The following is a 12,538-nucleotide window of genomic DNA, read 5'->3' as shown; positions in this document are numbered from 1 at the left end:
AGGCCAGCAGGCGGTTAGGGGCTGGGGCAAGACGGGCACAGAGAGCTGTTGCCACAGAACTGCCCGTCGTGTGTACCGGGAAATGACACCGTGCGACGGGACGCAGGGCTGAGGGGTGCGGGTCCCCACGTGGCACCTGGGGAGCCTGAAGGGGGTCGCTTTGGGTATCCTCACGTTGTCAGCTGCGTGGGGAAGGTGTCTCTTCATTTGATCTGCGCCAGGCAGCCTGAGGGCAACGCATGCTCTTAGCTCCATGTTGAATGGGTGCGTTACAGGGGTGTGTGGACACTGTGGCCCACCTCCTTCTTACACCTGGATGCCTCTCTCCTGATTGCGAGGAGACCTGCAGTTCCCTCTTGGTGCCCTTATTCTCGCTGTCCTCACACCGTCCCCGGGTGTGGAAAGCGCTCCAGCGGGAACGGCATCCTGGCCTGCGACCACACGTGTGCAGGCGTTCTGGGTGAGCAAGGTTTCCCGCGGCACCACCCGTGTGGGCTGTTCTGCGTCGTTTGCTTGCTGACAACAGCAGCGGGAGAAGAGGGGCCGGGACAGGAAATCCAGCCATGCTGGGGGGTCTCAGCAGGTAGGATGGGGGCAGGGAGGGCTGGCTCCTTCCCGGGAGCAGCCCGGCCCCTGGAACATGCTGCGGGTCTCGGTTGTAGGCGAGCAGGGTCAGCCGCAGGCCGCTGTCTTCCTCCTGGTCGTCCCCTGGTGGAGAGCAGCCTCTGCTTATCCGCCACTCAGGCCCCTGCAGAGCCCCGCCTGGCCTCCGGAGCCTCCGCTGAGCCCTCCTCACTTCAGATGACCCCGGGCTGGCCGAGCAGCTGAGGGTTGAACTAGGGCCGCCAGGAGTCTCAAACACCCGTCTCCCTGGTTCGGTCCTTCCCTGCTTCACAAGAGCCCAGCCCTTCCTGGTAGCACGGGGCTTCACCGGCTCATTAAGACTGTGTGCACGTGCGTGCTGGTGCCCCGAAACCCTGGTCCACCCCCTCTGTCTTAGCACTGGGAGCCCTGGGGGGGCCTTCGGAGAGGCCCCCTGAGCACTTGCTGGCCTGTCAGCCAGCCTGGTCAGGGCAGCCCAGACCCTGGTGTGGGTGCTGGCCTCCTGGCGGGCAGATGCCCGGTGTTCATGCCCCAGGTCCCCCGCTCCGCACCGTGGTCACCTGGCTGGCCGGCTCACGCCTGAGGAGCCCCAGGTGGATGTTTGGGGAAGCTGCCTTCATGGCACCCACTGTTGAGTCTTTGGTTTACACAGGTGTCCCATGGGAGGACGAGCCCCACCGTTCACTCATCCCGAGGGCCAGGCCAGGAGCGGCTGCGTGCGTGCAGAGAGCACCCAGCCATGCAAACCTCAAGGCCACCGAAGTGTCACAGTCACTCTCTAGGAGTCGAGGTAGGGGCACTGAGGAAGGGGGGTCAGCTCCAGGGTGGAGAGAGGTCAGAAAAGGCTTCAAAAGGGCAGTGATGCTCGAGCTGAGTCTTGAATGTGGGGAGGCAGGGACCAGCCAGTACCAGGCATGGGGAGTCTCAAATCCAGGTCAGACTCTCACACATATTTTGTGGCGGATTCTCAGTCTTAAAGTGCATCTGGAGAGAGGGAAGACTTCTGGGAAAGCTGTACGTCTTCGATTTCATCGCAGACTTGGGTGGTGTCAGGGCTGGCCTCCTGCCCACGGCGAGCTCAGGTCTGTCCACAGTGCAGCTCGCTGAGATCTGCACGCCTCACCAGCCCCGCCCTGTGTCCCCTCTGGAGCCTTGCATGGGTGTGGGGGGTGGGCCGAGGTCCATCCACCGGATCTGGCGTCGCACCCACTTCCTGTCTTCTCTGGGCGTGGCCAGGGCTAGGGGCAGGGAGCCCTCATGTGGCTTGTGGAGCAGTCGGTGCCCCGCTCTGTGGAAACAGCCCCGTTTGGGGCGTTCGGCGAGATGCTCGTGAGCACGTCTGTGAAGGGAGCATGGTCTCATAGCTCGTCGCGTCAGTTCTGTGTAGCTCCAGGAGAACTCGTATTCTGGATGAGGTTCTGTCGGAAAAGTAGAACCTAGTGCCTCTCTAGGGATGGAAAGGTGGTGTGCGTGGTGCCAGATAAACGCTATTTCTTTACAACCTGCTGGGAGGCTTCATTCCATCCACTCTCCTGTTTATGCTGGGGTCCTGAGAGTGTGGTGGTGTCCCTGTCCCCAAGGCCAGGTGTGCCCGGTGTGACCTCCTCCCGGGCGTGTACTGCCCACTTTACAAACGGGCGGCAGCCTGTAGGGTCCGACCCGCCGTCACCACCACCCCTCTTCTTCCTATACAACAAGCTAGCGACCCCGCGGCCTGGCCTGTGTTCAACTAGCCTTGGAGGAGTGATCTGGGGAGAACGTGTCTGCAGTTGGGCCCCTGCCCTGATGTCTGTCTGGATCTCAACCCTCAGGGTCGTTTAATGCTGGAGGAAGTCCTCTGCTTGGACACCAAGTGCCAAGTGGGTGCCCCGCAGCACAGCTCTGCCACTCCCTGCCAGGGTGAGCGTCAGACCCCCGTGAAGGGCGCAGTTCTCCGGGAAGCGCCAGCTGCACGCCCGTGGTCCCCAGGCCGCCCGCACTTGTGACCCATCAGTGATAAAGGCAGCGGTTCCTGGGGCCCCAGGGCCTGCTCGCCGGAGCAGCTCACAGAGCTCAGGAGAGCCGGCGGGGGAGAGAGTGCAGGGTGAGGCGGGAGGGGCCCGGGGACTCGGCGCTTCCTCTCGGCCCTGGGGTCAGCGCCTGTCGCCCTCCACGGTTCACGTGTTCACCCGCTGAACCCACGTGTCCAGTGTTTTTACTGGGGCTTCCTCACGTGGGCATGATGGAGCTCAGTGCCCAGCTCCTGTCGTGTCCTGAGACCCTGGGACCAGGGTCTGTCACCTGTGGCCCCGTCAGAACACGCGTGTCCCCTGTGGCTAGAGGGGCAGTGCGTCTGCTGGTCTCAGGTCCTGGCAGAGCCCCTGCCCAGAGCCTGGCCGCCTTCCCGCTGTTTGTCTAGGTCCCCATGTCCTGAGTCCTCTCCCTCTGCCCCTTTGCTCACTGCGCTGTGATGGCTGAGAAGGGTCTGTGGGGAGCCTGACATGGGCCTGTGGCCCGAGGCCTTGGGAGCCGCGTCTGCTCTCGGGGGCTTCCTTGAGGCGGCCGAGAGCAGGCGCCCTGTTCAGCGGAGGCCTTGTTTGCCTGCTCAGAGCTTCCCTGGTCGATTTCCTTTTGGAAAGAGGCTTAGCTGCCCTTCCTCCCTCCTCTTGGTCTGGCACCTGTGTCACATGCCCACCGTATGGCAGCCGCTACCCCGGGACTTTCCCGAGAGGGTGCTGTGAGGGAGCTGGGGCTCTCCCCGTTCCAGGGAGGGCCTGGAGGTGCTGAGAGCCTGGAGAACCTTCTGGAAGCTGACCTGGGATCTGAGCCCAGCTCTCCTGATGCTGTAACCCGAGGTCTCTCTACTGTTCTCCAGTCTGACCCAGGCTCTGCTCTGCCTCAGGAAGAAGACAGGCCCGCTCACTGCGTGAGCGTGTTGTGTGCTTGGGGAGTGGAGTCACGGGTCCTGGGTCCTGAGCTGCTTCCTTCACTCCCCACGTCTGCCCGCCCGGTTCCCTCCCAGCTCGGGCCCTCTGTCCTCCTGGTGGCCTCTGGGGGTGGCCACGGCAGGTCTGTCTGCAGCAGGGAGCCCTGGACGCTTCTCCCCCGGGAGCTGCTGGGCCGGGCGTCCTGGGTGTCGTCCTCCGTCCGGCTCCTTCCTCCTGCCCCTTGGCACAGCCCTGCACCCTGGGTCCTCAGCCGGGGATCCTGGGCGTGCGGCTCGGCCCTGCCCCTGTTTGGGGCTGATGCTTTTTTCTAGCTGTTTGTTGTTACCGTCCATCAGACCTGGCAGACGAGGAGGGTGGGTGAGCCCAGAACAAGGCCTCCTCAGCTGCAGAGAGGCCTGCATTCCCTGCCACTGGCTCTTGTTTTAGTTCTTTATCTTTTTAACCGGTTGGAGGATTGAAATCTCCACCCCCCCAACCCCAAACCAAAGCCTTTCCGGGCCTCGCCCGGCAGAGGTGGGTTGGGGGTGGCCCGGGGCGGTTTTCCTTGTCAGGTATCTGCATGTGAGCAGTTAGGTTCACTCTTGGGGCGAGTAAACCTGAGCAGCGCCCGGCCCTGTGTGAACAGTGCCTATTCTTCGTGCCAAGCCAACGGGGTATGTGTTTTTTTTCCTTTTTAGCATAATCTTGGGACACAATCTGTTTGTGTAATTTATTTTGGTTTTTAATGAAGAAGACAAGGTGTTTCAGCAGAATTCCCAGCCTGCAGACGCGCTGTTTCAGGTGCTGGGAGAAGCGTCCAGCACGTGCTGGGCGATGGGCACTTCCTGTGCCTTTGTGGCGGTCTGCCTCAGAAGGCTTTGATGGAAAAACGTCGCCTCAGCCTGAAAGATGATAATTACATCTGCCTGGTCACTCATTCCATGTCCCCTCTAATTTCCAGTGAAATGGAAATTTCAAATCCAGAATCACTGCTAACCGAGTTACCTTTATCAGTGACAGAGCATCTGCTCACGCTTGCTTATAAGAATCTTTCTGGCACATACGTTTGCGCTCCAATGTATACAAATGGAAAGTCGTGGCTGGAGCTGAGGCGTCCATTTTTCAACGCGTTCAGGGCAGAGGCGGCCTCCCCAGAAGTTCACTGTGTGCGTTAGGAGGTGGGCGGGGGCCGTGGCCACATCACTCTTCATTGTGGCTTCTGGAGAAGCCAGGCCATCGGTGAGAAACGGCCACCTCCACGTGACCAAGGAGTGCCTCCCGCGGTCCTGGGATGGCTGCTCCTGTTGGCTGGGGGGGCCTGGTCGTGGGTCGGAGCCTGGCGGACGAGGCTCGCATCCCCACCAGGTGGGCCCGGGGCTGCCTGCTTCGCTGCTGTCGGGAGCTCGGGCCTGCGTCGGGCAGAAGAGAAGCCCAGGCCCTCAGGACACTCAGTCGGTAACTCTGGTGAAATAGCTCGGAGGCTCAAAGCTGCGTTTTCTATCTCTCCTGCACGTTGCTGAGCTCGTGGAGGGCAGGACGCCGGCCACGTCTCCTCTGTAGCTTCACTGTCACAGGCGGTGGGGTACATGGAGACGCCCGAGAGCTTCCCGGAAAGAGCTGATGAATGAGCAGCCTCTGCCCGTGTCCTCGTGGGGTTGGCGCTGTGGCCCTTGCTCTGCAGAGGCCCCGGCTGTGCCCAGGGTGCTGGTACCCGGAGATACCGGGCGGGTCTGTGGGCCCATCTGGCATCGTGGGGTCATTTCAGGACACGGAGAGGGACAGTCCTGAGTCTGCCGCTGCCACGTGCACCCCCGGATGGGCCACCTCGCCTGCTTCTCGCGTGGGCACAGGTTCCGTGGGCGAGAGCTGGCCAGTGGGCCGTTGGTCCTCGCGCTCCGGCTGGGATGGGCTCCTCTGGCCGAGCCTGAGACGGGGTGGCGTCTGCCAAAGCCCCGTGGGCGGGCCTCAGGTGGGACTGACGGAGGAGAAGAGGGGTTTATTTTTACTTGTTTGGTTAGGTTCCTTCAGTGACAGATGTTCCGGAAGTATGTGTTTAATTTTGCAAATCAGTTTGCTCGCCAGTTCACGTTAGAAAGGTGTCGTGTGCCTCCCGGGCACTTATTAGAGTTGCTTGTTTTCCCCGCTTGTAAACGGTGACCTTCTGCGTCAGCCGAGGAGGCCAGTGGCACTGCAGGCGCAGGGACGTGGCTGGGGGACTGCGGGCGGCTCATTCCACGCCACCGCCCTGCCCCCGCCTCCGAGCGCATCCGGCCGTCACTCCACTTGACCCGCGAATGTGCCGGGCACACGCCACACGCCGGGCCTGGCTCTGTGCCAATCCCTGGGTCCAGACAAGGTCCCGCCCCACGGGCACCGCGGTCCAGGGACACCCAGGGCTCCACAACCCATGAAAAGCCACCTGAATCCACGAGGGTGAACTCGGAGTCGCCCCGCCTTCCCGATTATCAACACCCGGCGAGCGCCTGGTGTGGGGTGGCGTCGGCGCCCCGTGCGGGCCTGGGCAGGAGGCGCCTGGCCCTGCCGGCCTGCCGCCCGCTGCTCTGTCCTCGACCCATGTGTCCCGGAGAGTTTCAGTGGCTCGTGAGTGGCAGGTGCTGGAGCCCCTGATCGTCCAGGCCTGTCCTGGGAGCGGCCCCTGCCGGGTCCCCCTCCTTCGGGCTCTCTGTATTCAGGAGGCGGTTTTCTCTTCAGAGCTGTCGCCATCCTTCCGCCCGCTCTGCCCCCGCTGCCGACTGCACTCGTGGAAGCTCACTCCCCTGTTTCTGTGTAAAAGATCTTTGTTCAGTAAATTGATTCATTTTCTGAACTGCCGGTTTTCAGGTGTTGATGGTATTTGCGTTTCCCGTTGGCCAGCGTGCTCGCGTCGGTGCCCCGGCCTCGGCTGCCACCCTTGGGGAACGGGCACGGGGGGCCACTCAGGGCCCCACGGAACTTTCCGGCTTTGTAGCTGCCGCTGTTTTCAGCTTAGAGGTAGATCTTAATTCTTTGAAAAGAGCAGGACGTCCCATCGCGTTGCTGGAAAGCTCCGCAGTATCTCGTCGTGGAGAAATGGGGGCGGATTACTGAGAAATGGGCGGTTTATTCACGTGTTCAGTTACCCGTTTTCTAACTTCATTCATTCCCTCATTCCCTCATTCATTCATTCACCCGTCGTCTGGCTCATGCTTACTGGGCACCTAGTGTGTCCCGGGGCTGCAGGTACGGAGGGGTCTCAGGCACCACACCTGCTGTGGAGCAGCTCACATCCTGGGGCAGGCACAGCCCTAAGCAGCGAAGCCCGGGCAGTGTGACACGGGGTCCAGGGAGGAGGCTGTGGAACCAGGAGGAAGGAGGCTGGCACGGGGGGAGGGACTGGAGCGGTGCCCGGGTGGGGCCTCGCCGGGCACACGGTGTCACCCGAGCAGGCGCAGTGCTGGGGGGCCGGGGACCGAGAAGGGCGGTTCTGGCCCAGCTGGCCCTTCTTTGTCTGCCAGCTGGTGTCTCTCAAACTGTGGGCCATGTACGGGGCCCTCACGACGTCTTGAGAGGAATTCCCTCGTGGTATTAGGCGGCCCCCTGAGCTTACAAGCTGGGGACACGGGGAGGACACTTCCCCTTGCAGACCCCAGGGCTCTCCTCGGTGACAAGCCGTGTGGCTCGTTTCTGCCGGGGCTGCCGCTGTGGAGGCTCTGTGCTGTGACTCTGCTCCCACTTCATCCTCCGCTGGAGCAGCAGGGGACCGTTTTGGGTCGTGAGGTGAAGTTAACAAGTAAGTGTATTTAACACAACATAAGCGGTTAGAAGCTGCAGAGCGGACCACAGAGCCAGCCCTGCCCTGCGTGGGGAGCTCCTCCCGGGACGCGGACCCTGCGTCAGAGGCTGGAGCCCCGTCTTCCTCTGTCTCTGGGGGCCCGGGTGCCGAGTCCTTGTGTAACTTGTCCCTGCGAGGGCTCCCAGCACAGGGGTGTGGCTGACATAAGAATCTTCCGGAGACACAGAAACTCAGATCCCGCCGGGAAGATTCTGATCCAGAAAGTCGAGATGCACCGAGAAATCTGTGTTTTAACAGCCGCTGAGATGAGGGTGGCGTCTGGTAACCCGAGGTCGCTGTCGGCCCACACTGCAGCCTTCTGAGCTGGCCTCGCGCTTCCCTGATCCCCTGGCTGTCGCTTGTTTGTTTGCCGCTTCTAGAACTTTCCTTGGGAGAACTGAAGGAGCTGTACACTGTTCTCAGGGTTGCCTCTCAGGGCAGGCGGGGAGCGGGGGGTAAGACCACAGGAGGAGCCAGTGACTCTGGGCATGTGCAGACACGGGGCCGTGGGCCACACTCGTGGGTCCTGGTGGCCGGAAGTCAGGGTGGGCACGTCCCAGTCCCCAGTCTGGGTAATTAGGCCATACTTGCCTGTTTTATAAGGCAGCACCCGTCCTCCCCTGGCCCTTCGAGTGGCTCTTCCCAGGGCAGAATGTTGGGAAAATGCAGCACAGTCACCATGACCCCCAGAGTCTCTGCTTCCGTGGAGGGGCACTTCCAGGGTCCCAGGACCTCGGAGCTCCAGTGAGCTCTGAAGCCTTTCCCGCGGGTTGTTGAGAGCCCAGCAGAGAGGCCTGGGCAGGGGACGCTGGGGGCTCGAGCCGTGGAGCGCCATGACGGGGAGAGACTCTGTGGCTGGTGGGAGATGGCGCCTCGGGCCTGGTTCTCCCCAGGGGCCCTGCTGTCTTCACAGAAGCCCCAAACCTAGGATCCAGGGATGGGCCCGAGAGCCCGTGGGGCCCAGGAGCCCATGGGACCCGGGCCGGCATGAGGGCGAAGCCATCCCCTCTCTCAGGACTGCAGCCCGTATCTGGTGGGCCAGACGGGTGAAGGTCAGCTGAGCCCCGCCGCGTGCCCCCGAGCGTCCGCTGGCCTCTCAAACCAGTGCCGCCGTCTGTAGGGCAGGACTGGGCCTGCCCGTGTTCCTGAGGTGGGGCTCGGGGCATCCCAGACGGGGCGCACAGTCCGCCCACAGGAGCTGTCGTGGTCCTAGTTACCGTTACTGCCGTCACCACCCATATCCTTGAGGAAGAGAGTCTGAGGTCTTGGGGTGGAAGTTCCTTTTCCGTCCGTGCTCCTTGGGGGCGGTGCCTCGGCTGGTTGGAGGGGTTCCGAGGTGAGCCCGGGGCCTCAGGGAAGGGGCAGACCCCCGGGGGCTCTCCTGACAGCCGCGGGGCCTGTGTTTGTCCCTGCAGGGCAAGTCCACCGGCACCTGGACCAGCACGAGGTGAGGTACCTGCAGTTCGCCTTCCGCTGGATGAACAACCTGCTGATGCGCGAGGTGCCCCTGCGCTGCACCATCCGCCTGTGGGACACCTACCAGGTGAGCGCCCCTCGCGCCCCTCCCTCCCGCGGTGCCCGCGGCGCCTCACCTCCCGCCGCCTGCTGCTCTGCGTCCGTTTGCTGTGCTCAATTTCGCCTTCGAAGCATCCTCTCCACTGAAATGCCGTCTTTTTAGAGTCCACTTCTGGCGTTCTTGTCATTTGACTAGACGTAAGACAGGGAAAAGAACTTGATGTAGTTTTACCTGTAGCTGGATTTCATCCCGCTGTGCAGTTTGCACTTTGGCCGGGGCCCCGGGGCAGGTGTAACTCCAGCGAGACTCTGAGCTGCATGTGCCGGACACACTCACGCTCAGGACTCACACCTTGGCTGTGTTTTGAGTCACTCGTGCTAAAGATTTTAAAAAGTCCCCGACAGATTCAGTGCGCTGTGAAGTTTCCTCCTCTCCACAGCGTTTTCTGGAACAAACCACCTTTGTTCCCTTGAGTGTCACGTTGCTTATTCTAACTCCTCTCCCGTTTCTTGGAGATGTTTGCCGAGGCTGAGGCCGTGCCGGGGGTTCCACGCTGGCCTTTCCTCATCCCTCGCGGTGAGCAGGCACCTTGTGTGTACTTGGAGTGGCGTCTCCTCAGAGGCTGGCTTTCATTCTTAACTCGGGGAGGCAAGGTTTTCCTGCACTGGGCGCCAGCCCTTTGTGGGCCTTGGACGGGGCAGCTGCCTTTGGAGGCTGGGAGAGGGAGCCCCAGGCCACGGGCTTCTTCGCGGGGCAGCAGGAGCCCCAGACGCAGGGTTGGGCTCCCGTGCATGGACGTCCACGAAGATGGCGGTGGGGTCCCGAGGCCCCGAGCAGGCTGGAAGGGCCTCGCCCCCCGGCCTCCTCGTCAATGGAGCCCTTGGTCTATATGGCACGATCGTCCCGTGGGATGGGGACCTTGAGCTGCTGCCCTGTTGGCCCCCGTGCCCGCCAGCCTTGAGTTCTGAGCACACTTCTCCCAGGTCATCGAGAACAGTAGCCCAGAGCTTTGTTCCTCAGGCCGGCCCGTGTGCCCGGCGCGGGGTCTGTGGCTGTTTCTGTGGCTCTGAAGCCCTGTGTTGTGACTTTGCTTTTCCTTTGTGCAGCTGTGTGTTCTAATGGTGTTGGCTACAGGAATTACGACCGGTCAGTAGCCGCGTCCGAATCCCCCACTTTGGTTTTGCTTTCGTAGGTACTTGACAGCTACAGAATTTCTAGCCACTCACATTTCCTGGGATGTAAAGCCGTTTTGGGGGGGCTGTTTGGTTAAAGTGGCCATTGGCCTGGTGCAATCGATCAGGTCTCAGTTACGTTGCAGGAAACAAAACTTCATATCCCATAAATTTTGAACGCTCTGCACTGGTGATGGGTTACACTGAGGTCCTGACCCCCCTCATTAAACACAGAGTCCCCTGTAATACTGTCCCCATTATGAATAAACTAGGTATTAAGTCAGTCGCATTTTGAGGAGCAGAAAATGGGTCTGCGCGTCTGTGGTCCTGCACCACTTCACTAAAACTCCTAATAGATATTAAAACTCTAAGCACAATCGTGGCATCTTTATGGAGTTAATTTTCTTGAAATTAAATTTTGTTGTGGATTGACTCATTTGTACCGTGGACTGGTCGTTGAACTGACGGTACCCTCGTCGTAAACCTTTTCGTATCTTAAAACTTGGGGGTATTTCTATTTTACAGGCCCAAGTGACCATGAAATTGTGTTGCATCTTTTGGCAATGAAAGTACATAGTAATCGCAGGACGGCAATCGGGTGATTACTCTCCCTTAAACCAGGGTGTTTATTAGCTGGGCCATTACAGGTTTCAGGAACTCTTTAATCCCTTACAAGCAAGGTAGCTTAAAATCCTCTTGGGGCACATGTCAACAAAAGGCTACCCATAATGTGCCCCAGGCCGCGGACTAGCCGATGGCACAGAAACGCATGAGGGGCCTTAGTTACAAGGAGGAAGAAAGGCAATTAAAAAGCGCAGATCATCCAGAAGCAGCCGAAGAGCAGGGAGGTGAGCCCTGCCCCCTGGGGGCGTGATGTGCCCCATGCGAGAAGTGCGCGGGGTGCGGGCGCCGTGCAGGCTGCTGTGGTCCAGCTCCCAGAGGGAGCCGGTGCAAAGGGTGCGTCCCACCCGCCATAGCTGGAGCCGACACCTCAAATGAGAGAGAAAACTCTGGGCCCCTGTGCTGTGCTGTGGGTCCACGGCCGCAGGGCTGAGGCCGTCGGGGCAGCCGGGATGCGCTCCGTCCTGCCCGTGTCCTCCCAGCCCTCGCTTCCCCTCTCGTGGGCTCCCCTCCACGCCCCTGCTCCGTGCGGAGGAGGCGTGGGCTCCCTCCCTAGCGAGCGAGGGCCCCGCGGGGCTGACGGGAGGGCACACGGGTGTTTCCAGGCCACACCTGCCGCCTCCTGCTGCTACCTGGACAGTGAAGTCGAGCCCGGCCCTCTGGGTCCGGCCCCGAGGGCCTGGGGGGCCAGTCCCAGGCTGCGGAGGGCTGGGGCAGCAGGCCGGAAAGCAGCTCGGCTGCGCGTTTCGGGGGCTTGGGCTCCAGGGCACCCTGCCTGCTGGCGGGCACCGAGCGGCGCTTCAGCTCTCGCCCCTCTGTGCTCAGAGCTGCTCTGCGCCTCGAGGCCTGCGTTCCAGCTTCAGCGGGCCTCCCTCGGGGTCTTTGGTTTCACGCACCTTCTCTGGAATTGCTTTCCTGTGGAAAAACCGCCACAGATGCGGCTTCTATTTTATCGTAACGTGGGTGGGCCCCGGACGGTGGCCGTGGCTCGTGGCTCGTGGGCCTCTGCGTCCCTGCGAAGCCCAGGGCTGCACCTCGGGCGTCTCCCGGCAGCGGCTGGAGTCCTGGGGAGTGCGTGCGTCCCTGCCAGCGCCCTGGGCGCAGAGGTGGGTCCTAGGGCTGCGCTCTCTCCCCGCGTCCCTGGCTGCACTTTATGTCTGGAGGCCTGGTGGGCACAGGCGACTGACTACAGGGACCGCAACCCCCGACTCCCGGGCCAGCTCCTCCCCCGGCAGTTCCTGGGACAAAAGCCTCCCTTCTGTCTGAGCTGCTTGACCTCCTCCCAGACCATGGGAGTAGGTGTGCCTGTGCGCTGTTGAGGAGGGTCCCTGGTCCCCCAGTTGCTCGCTCTCTGGGATATGCGCTGGGGCTGCTGTCCCACCACACGGGCAAGGACCGCGTGAGCTTCTCCCGGTGTCGGCGGTGCGGCAAACCCCCTTCCCCCACTGTGAGTGGGACTGTCCTCCCCCCCCGCCCCCACCAGGGGACCTGCCCGGGAGGAGACAGCCAGAGGGGTCGGCACCTGCTGATCTCCTGAAAGATGGGAGATCGAAGTGCGTTTCCTGGTTTGTATTTCTTTTCTCCTAAATGGCATTAGAATGTCGGCCAGCTCAAGGTTGCTTTAGCTGTTCGGGGTCTTTTGTGGCTCCATACAGATTTTAGGTTTGTTTTTCTGTATCTGTGAAAAATGCCGTTGGAGTTTTGGTAGGGAATGCCTTGCGTCGCTTTGGGTAATATGGACATTTTCACAGTACTGATTCTTTCAGTCCACAAATGAGGAGTGTCTTTCCATTTATTTATGTCTTCTCCAATTTCATTCATCAGTGTTTTTTTTAGTTTTCAGTGAACAGATTTTTCACTTTCTTGGTTAAATTTATTCCGAAGCATTTTGTTTTTGATGCAGTTGTGA

At 61.0% G+C, this 12,538-nt stretch overlaps 1 protein-coding gene across 5 annotated transcripts in view; it reads left to right on the top strand.

Annotated features, from left to right (window-relative positions):
• TBC1D22A (TBC1 domain family member 22A) overlaps positions 1-12,538 on the top strand; it is a 357,101-nt gene that overhangs the window by 221,208 nt on the left and 123,355 nt on the right. For all 5 annotated transcript variants that reach the window (XM_073788040.1, XM_073788039.1, XM_073788041.1 and 2 more), the window contains one exon: positions 8,736-8,863. In XM_073788040.1, coding sequence (XP_073644141.1) covers positions 8,736-8,863 — 128 coding nt within the window. The remainder of the gene's footprint in view (positions 1-8,735; positions 8,864-12,538) is intronic.

Source organism: Tursiops truncatus, chromosome 11 (assembly GCF_011762595.2).
Source record: "Tursiops truncatus isolate mTurTru1 chromosome 11, mTurTru1.mat.Y, whole genome shotgun sequence".
Classification (NCBI taxonomy): domain Eukaryota; kingdom Metazoa; phylum Chordata; class Mammalia; order Artiodactyla; family Delphinidae; genus Tursiops; species Tursiops truncatus.
Note: the sequence above shows the minus strand (reverse complement) of the source record. Positions and strands in the feature narration are given on the sequence as shown.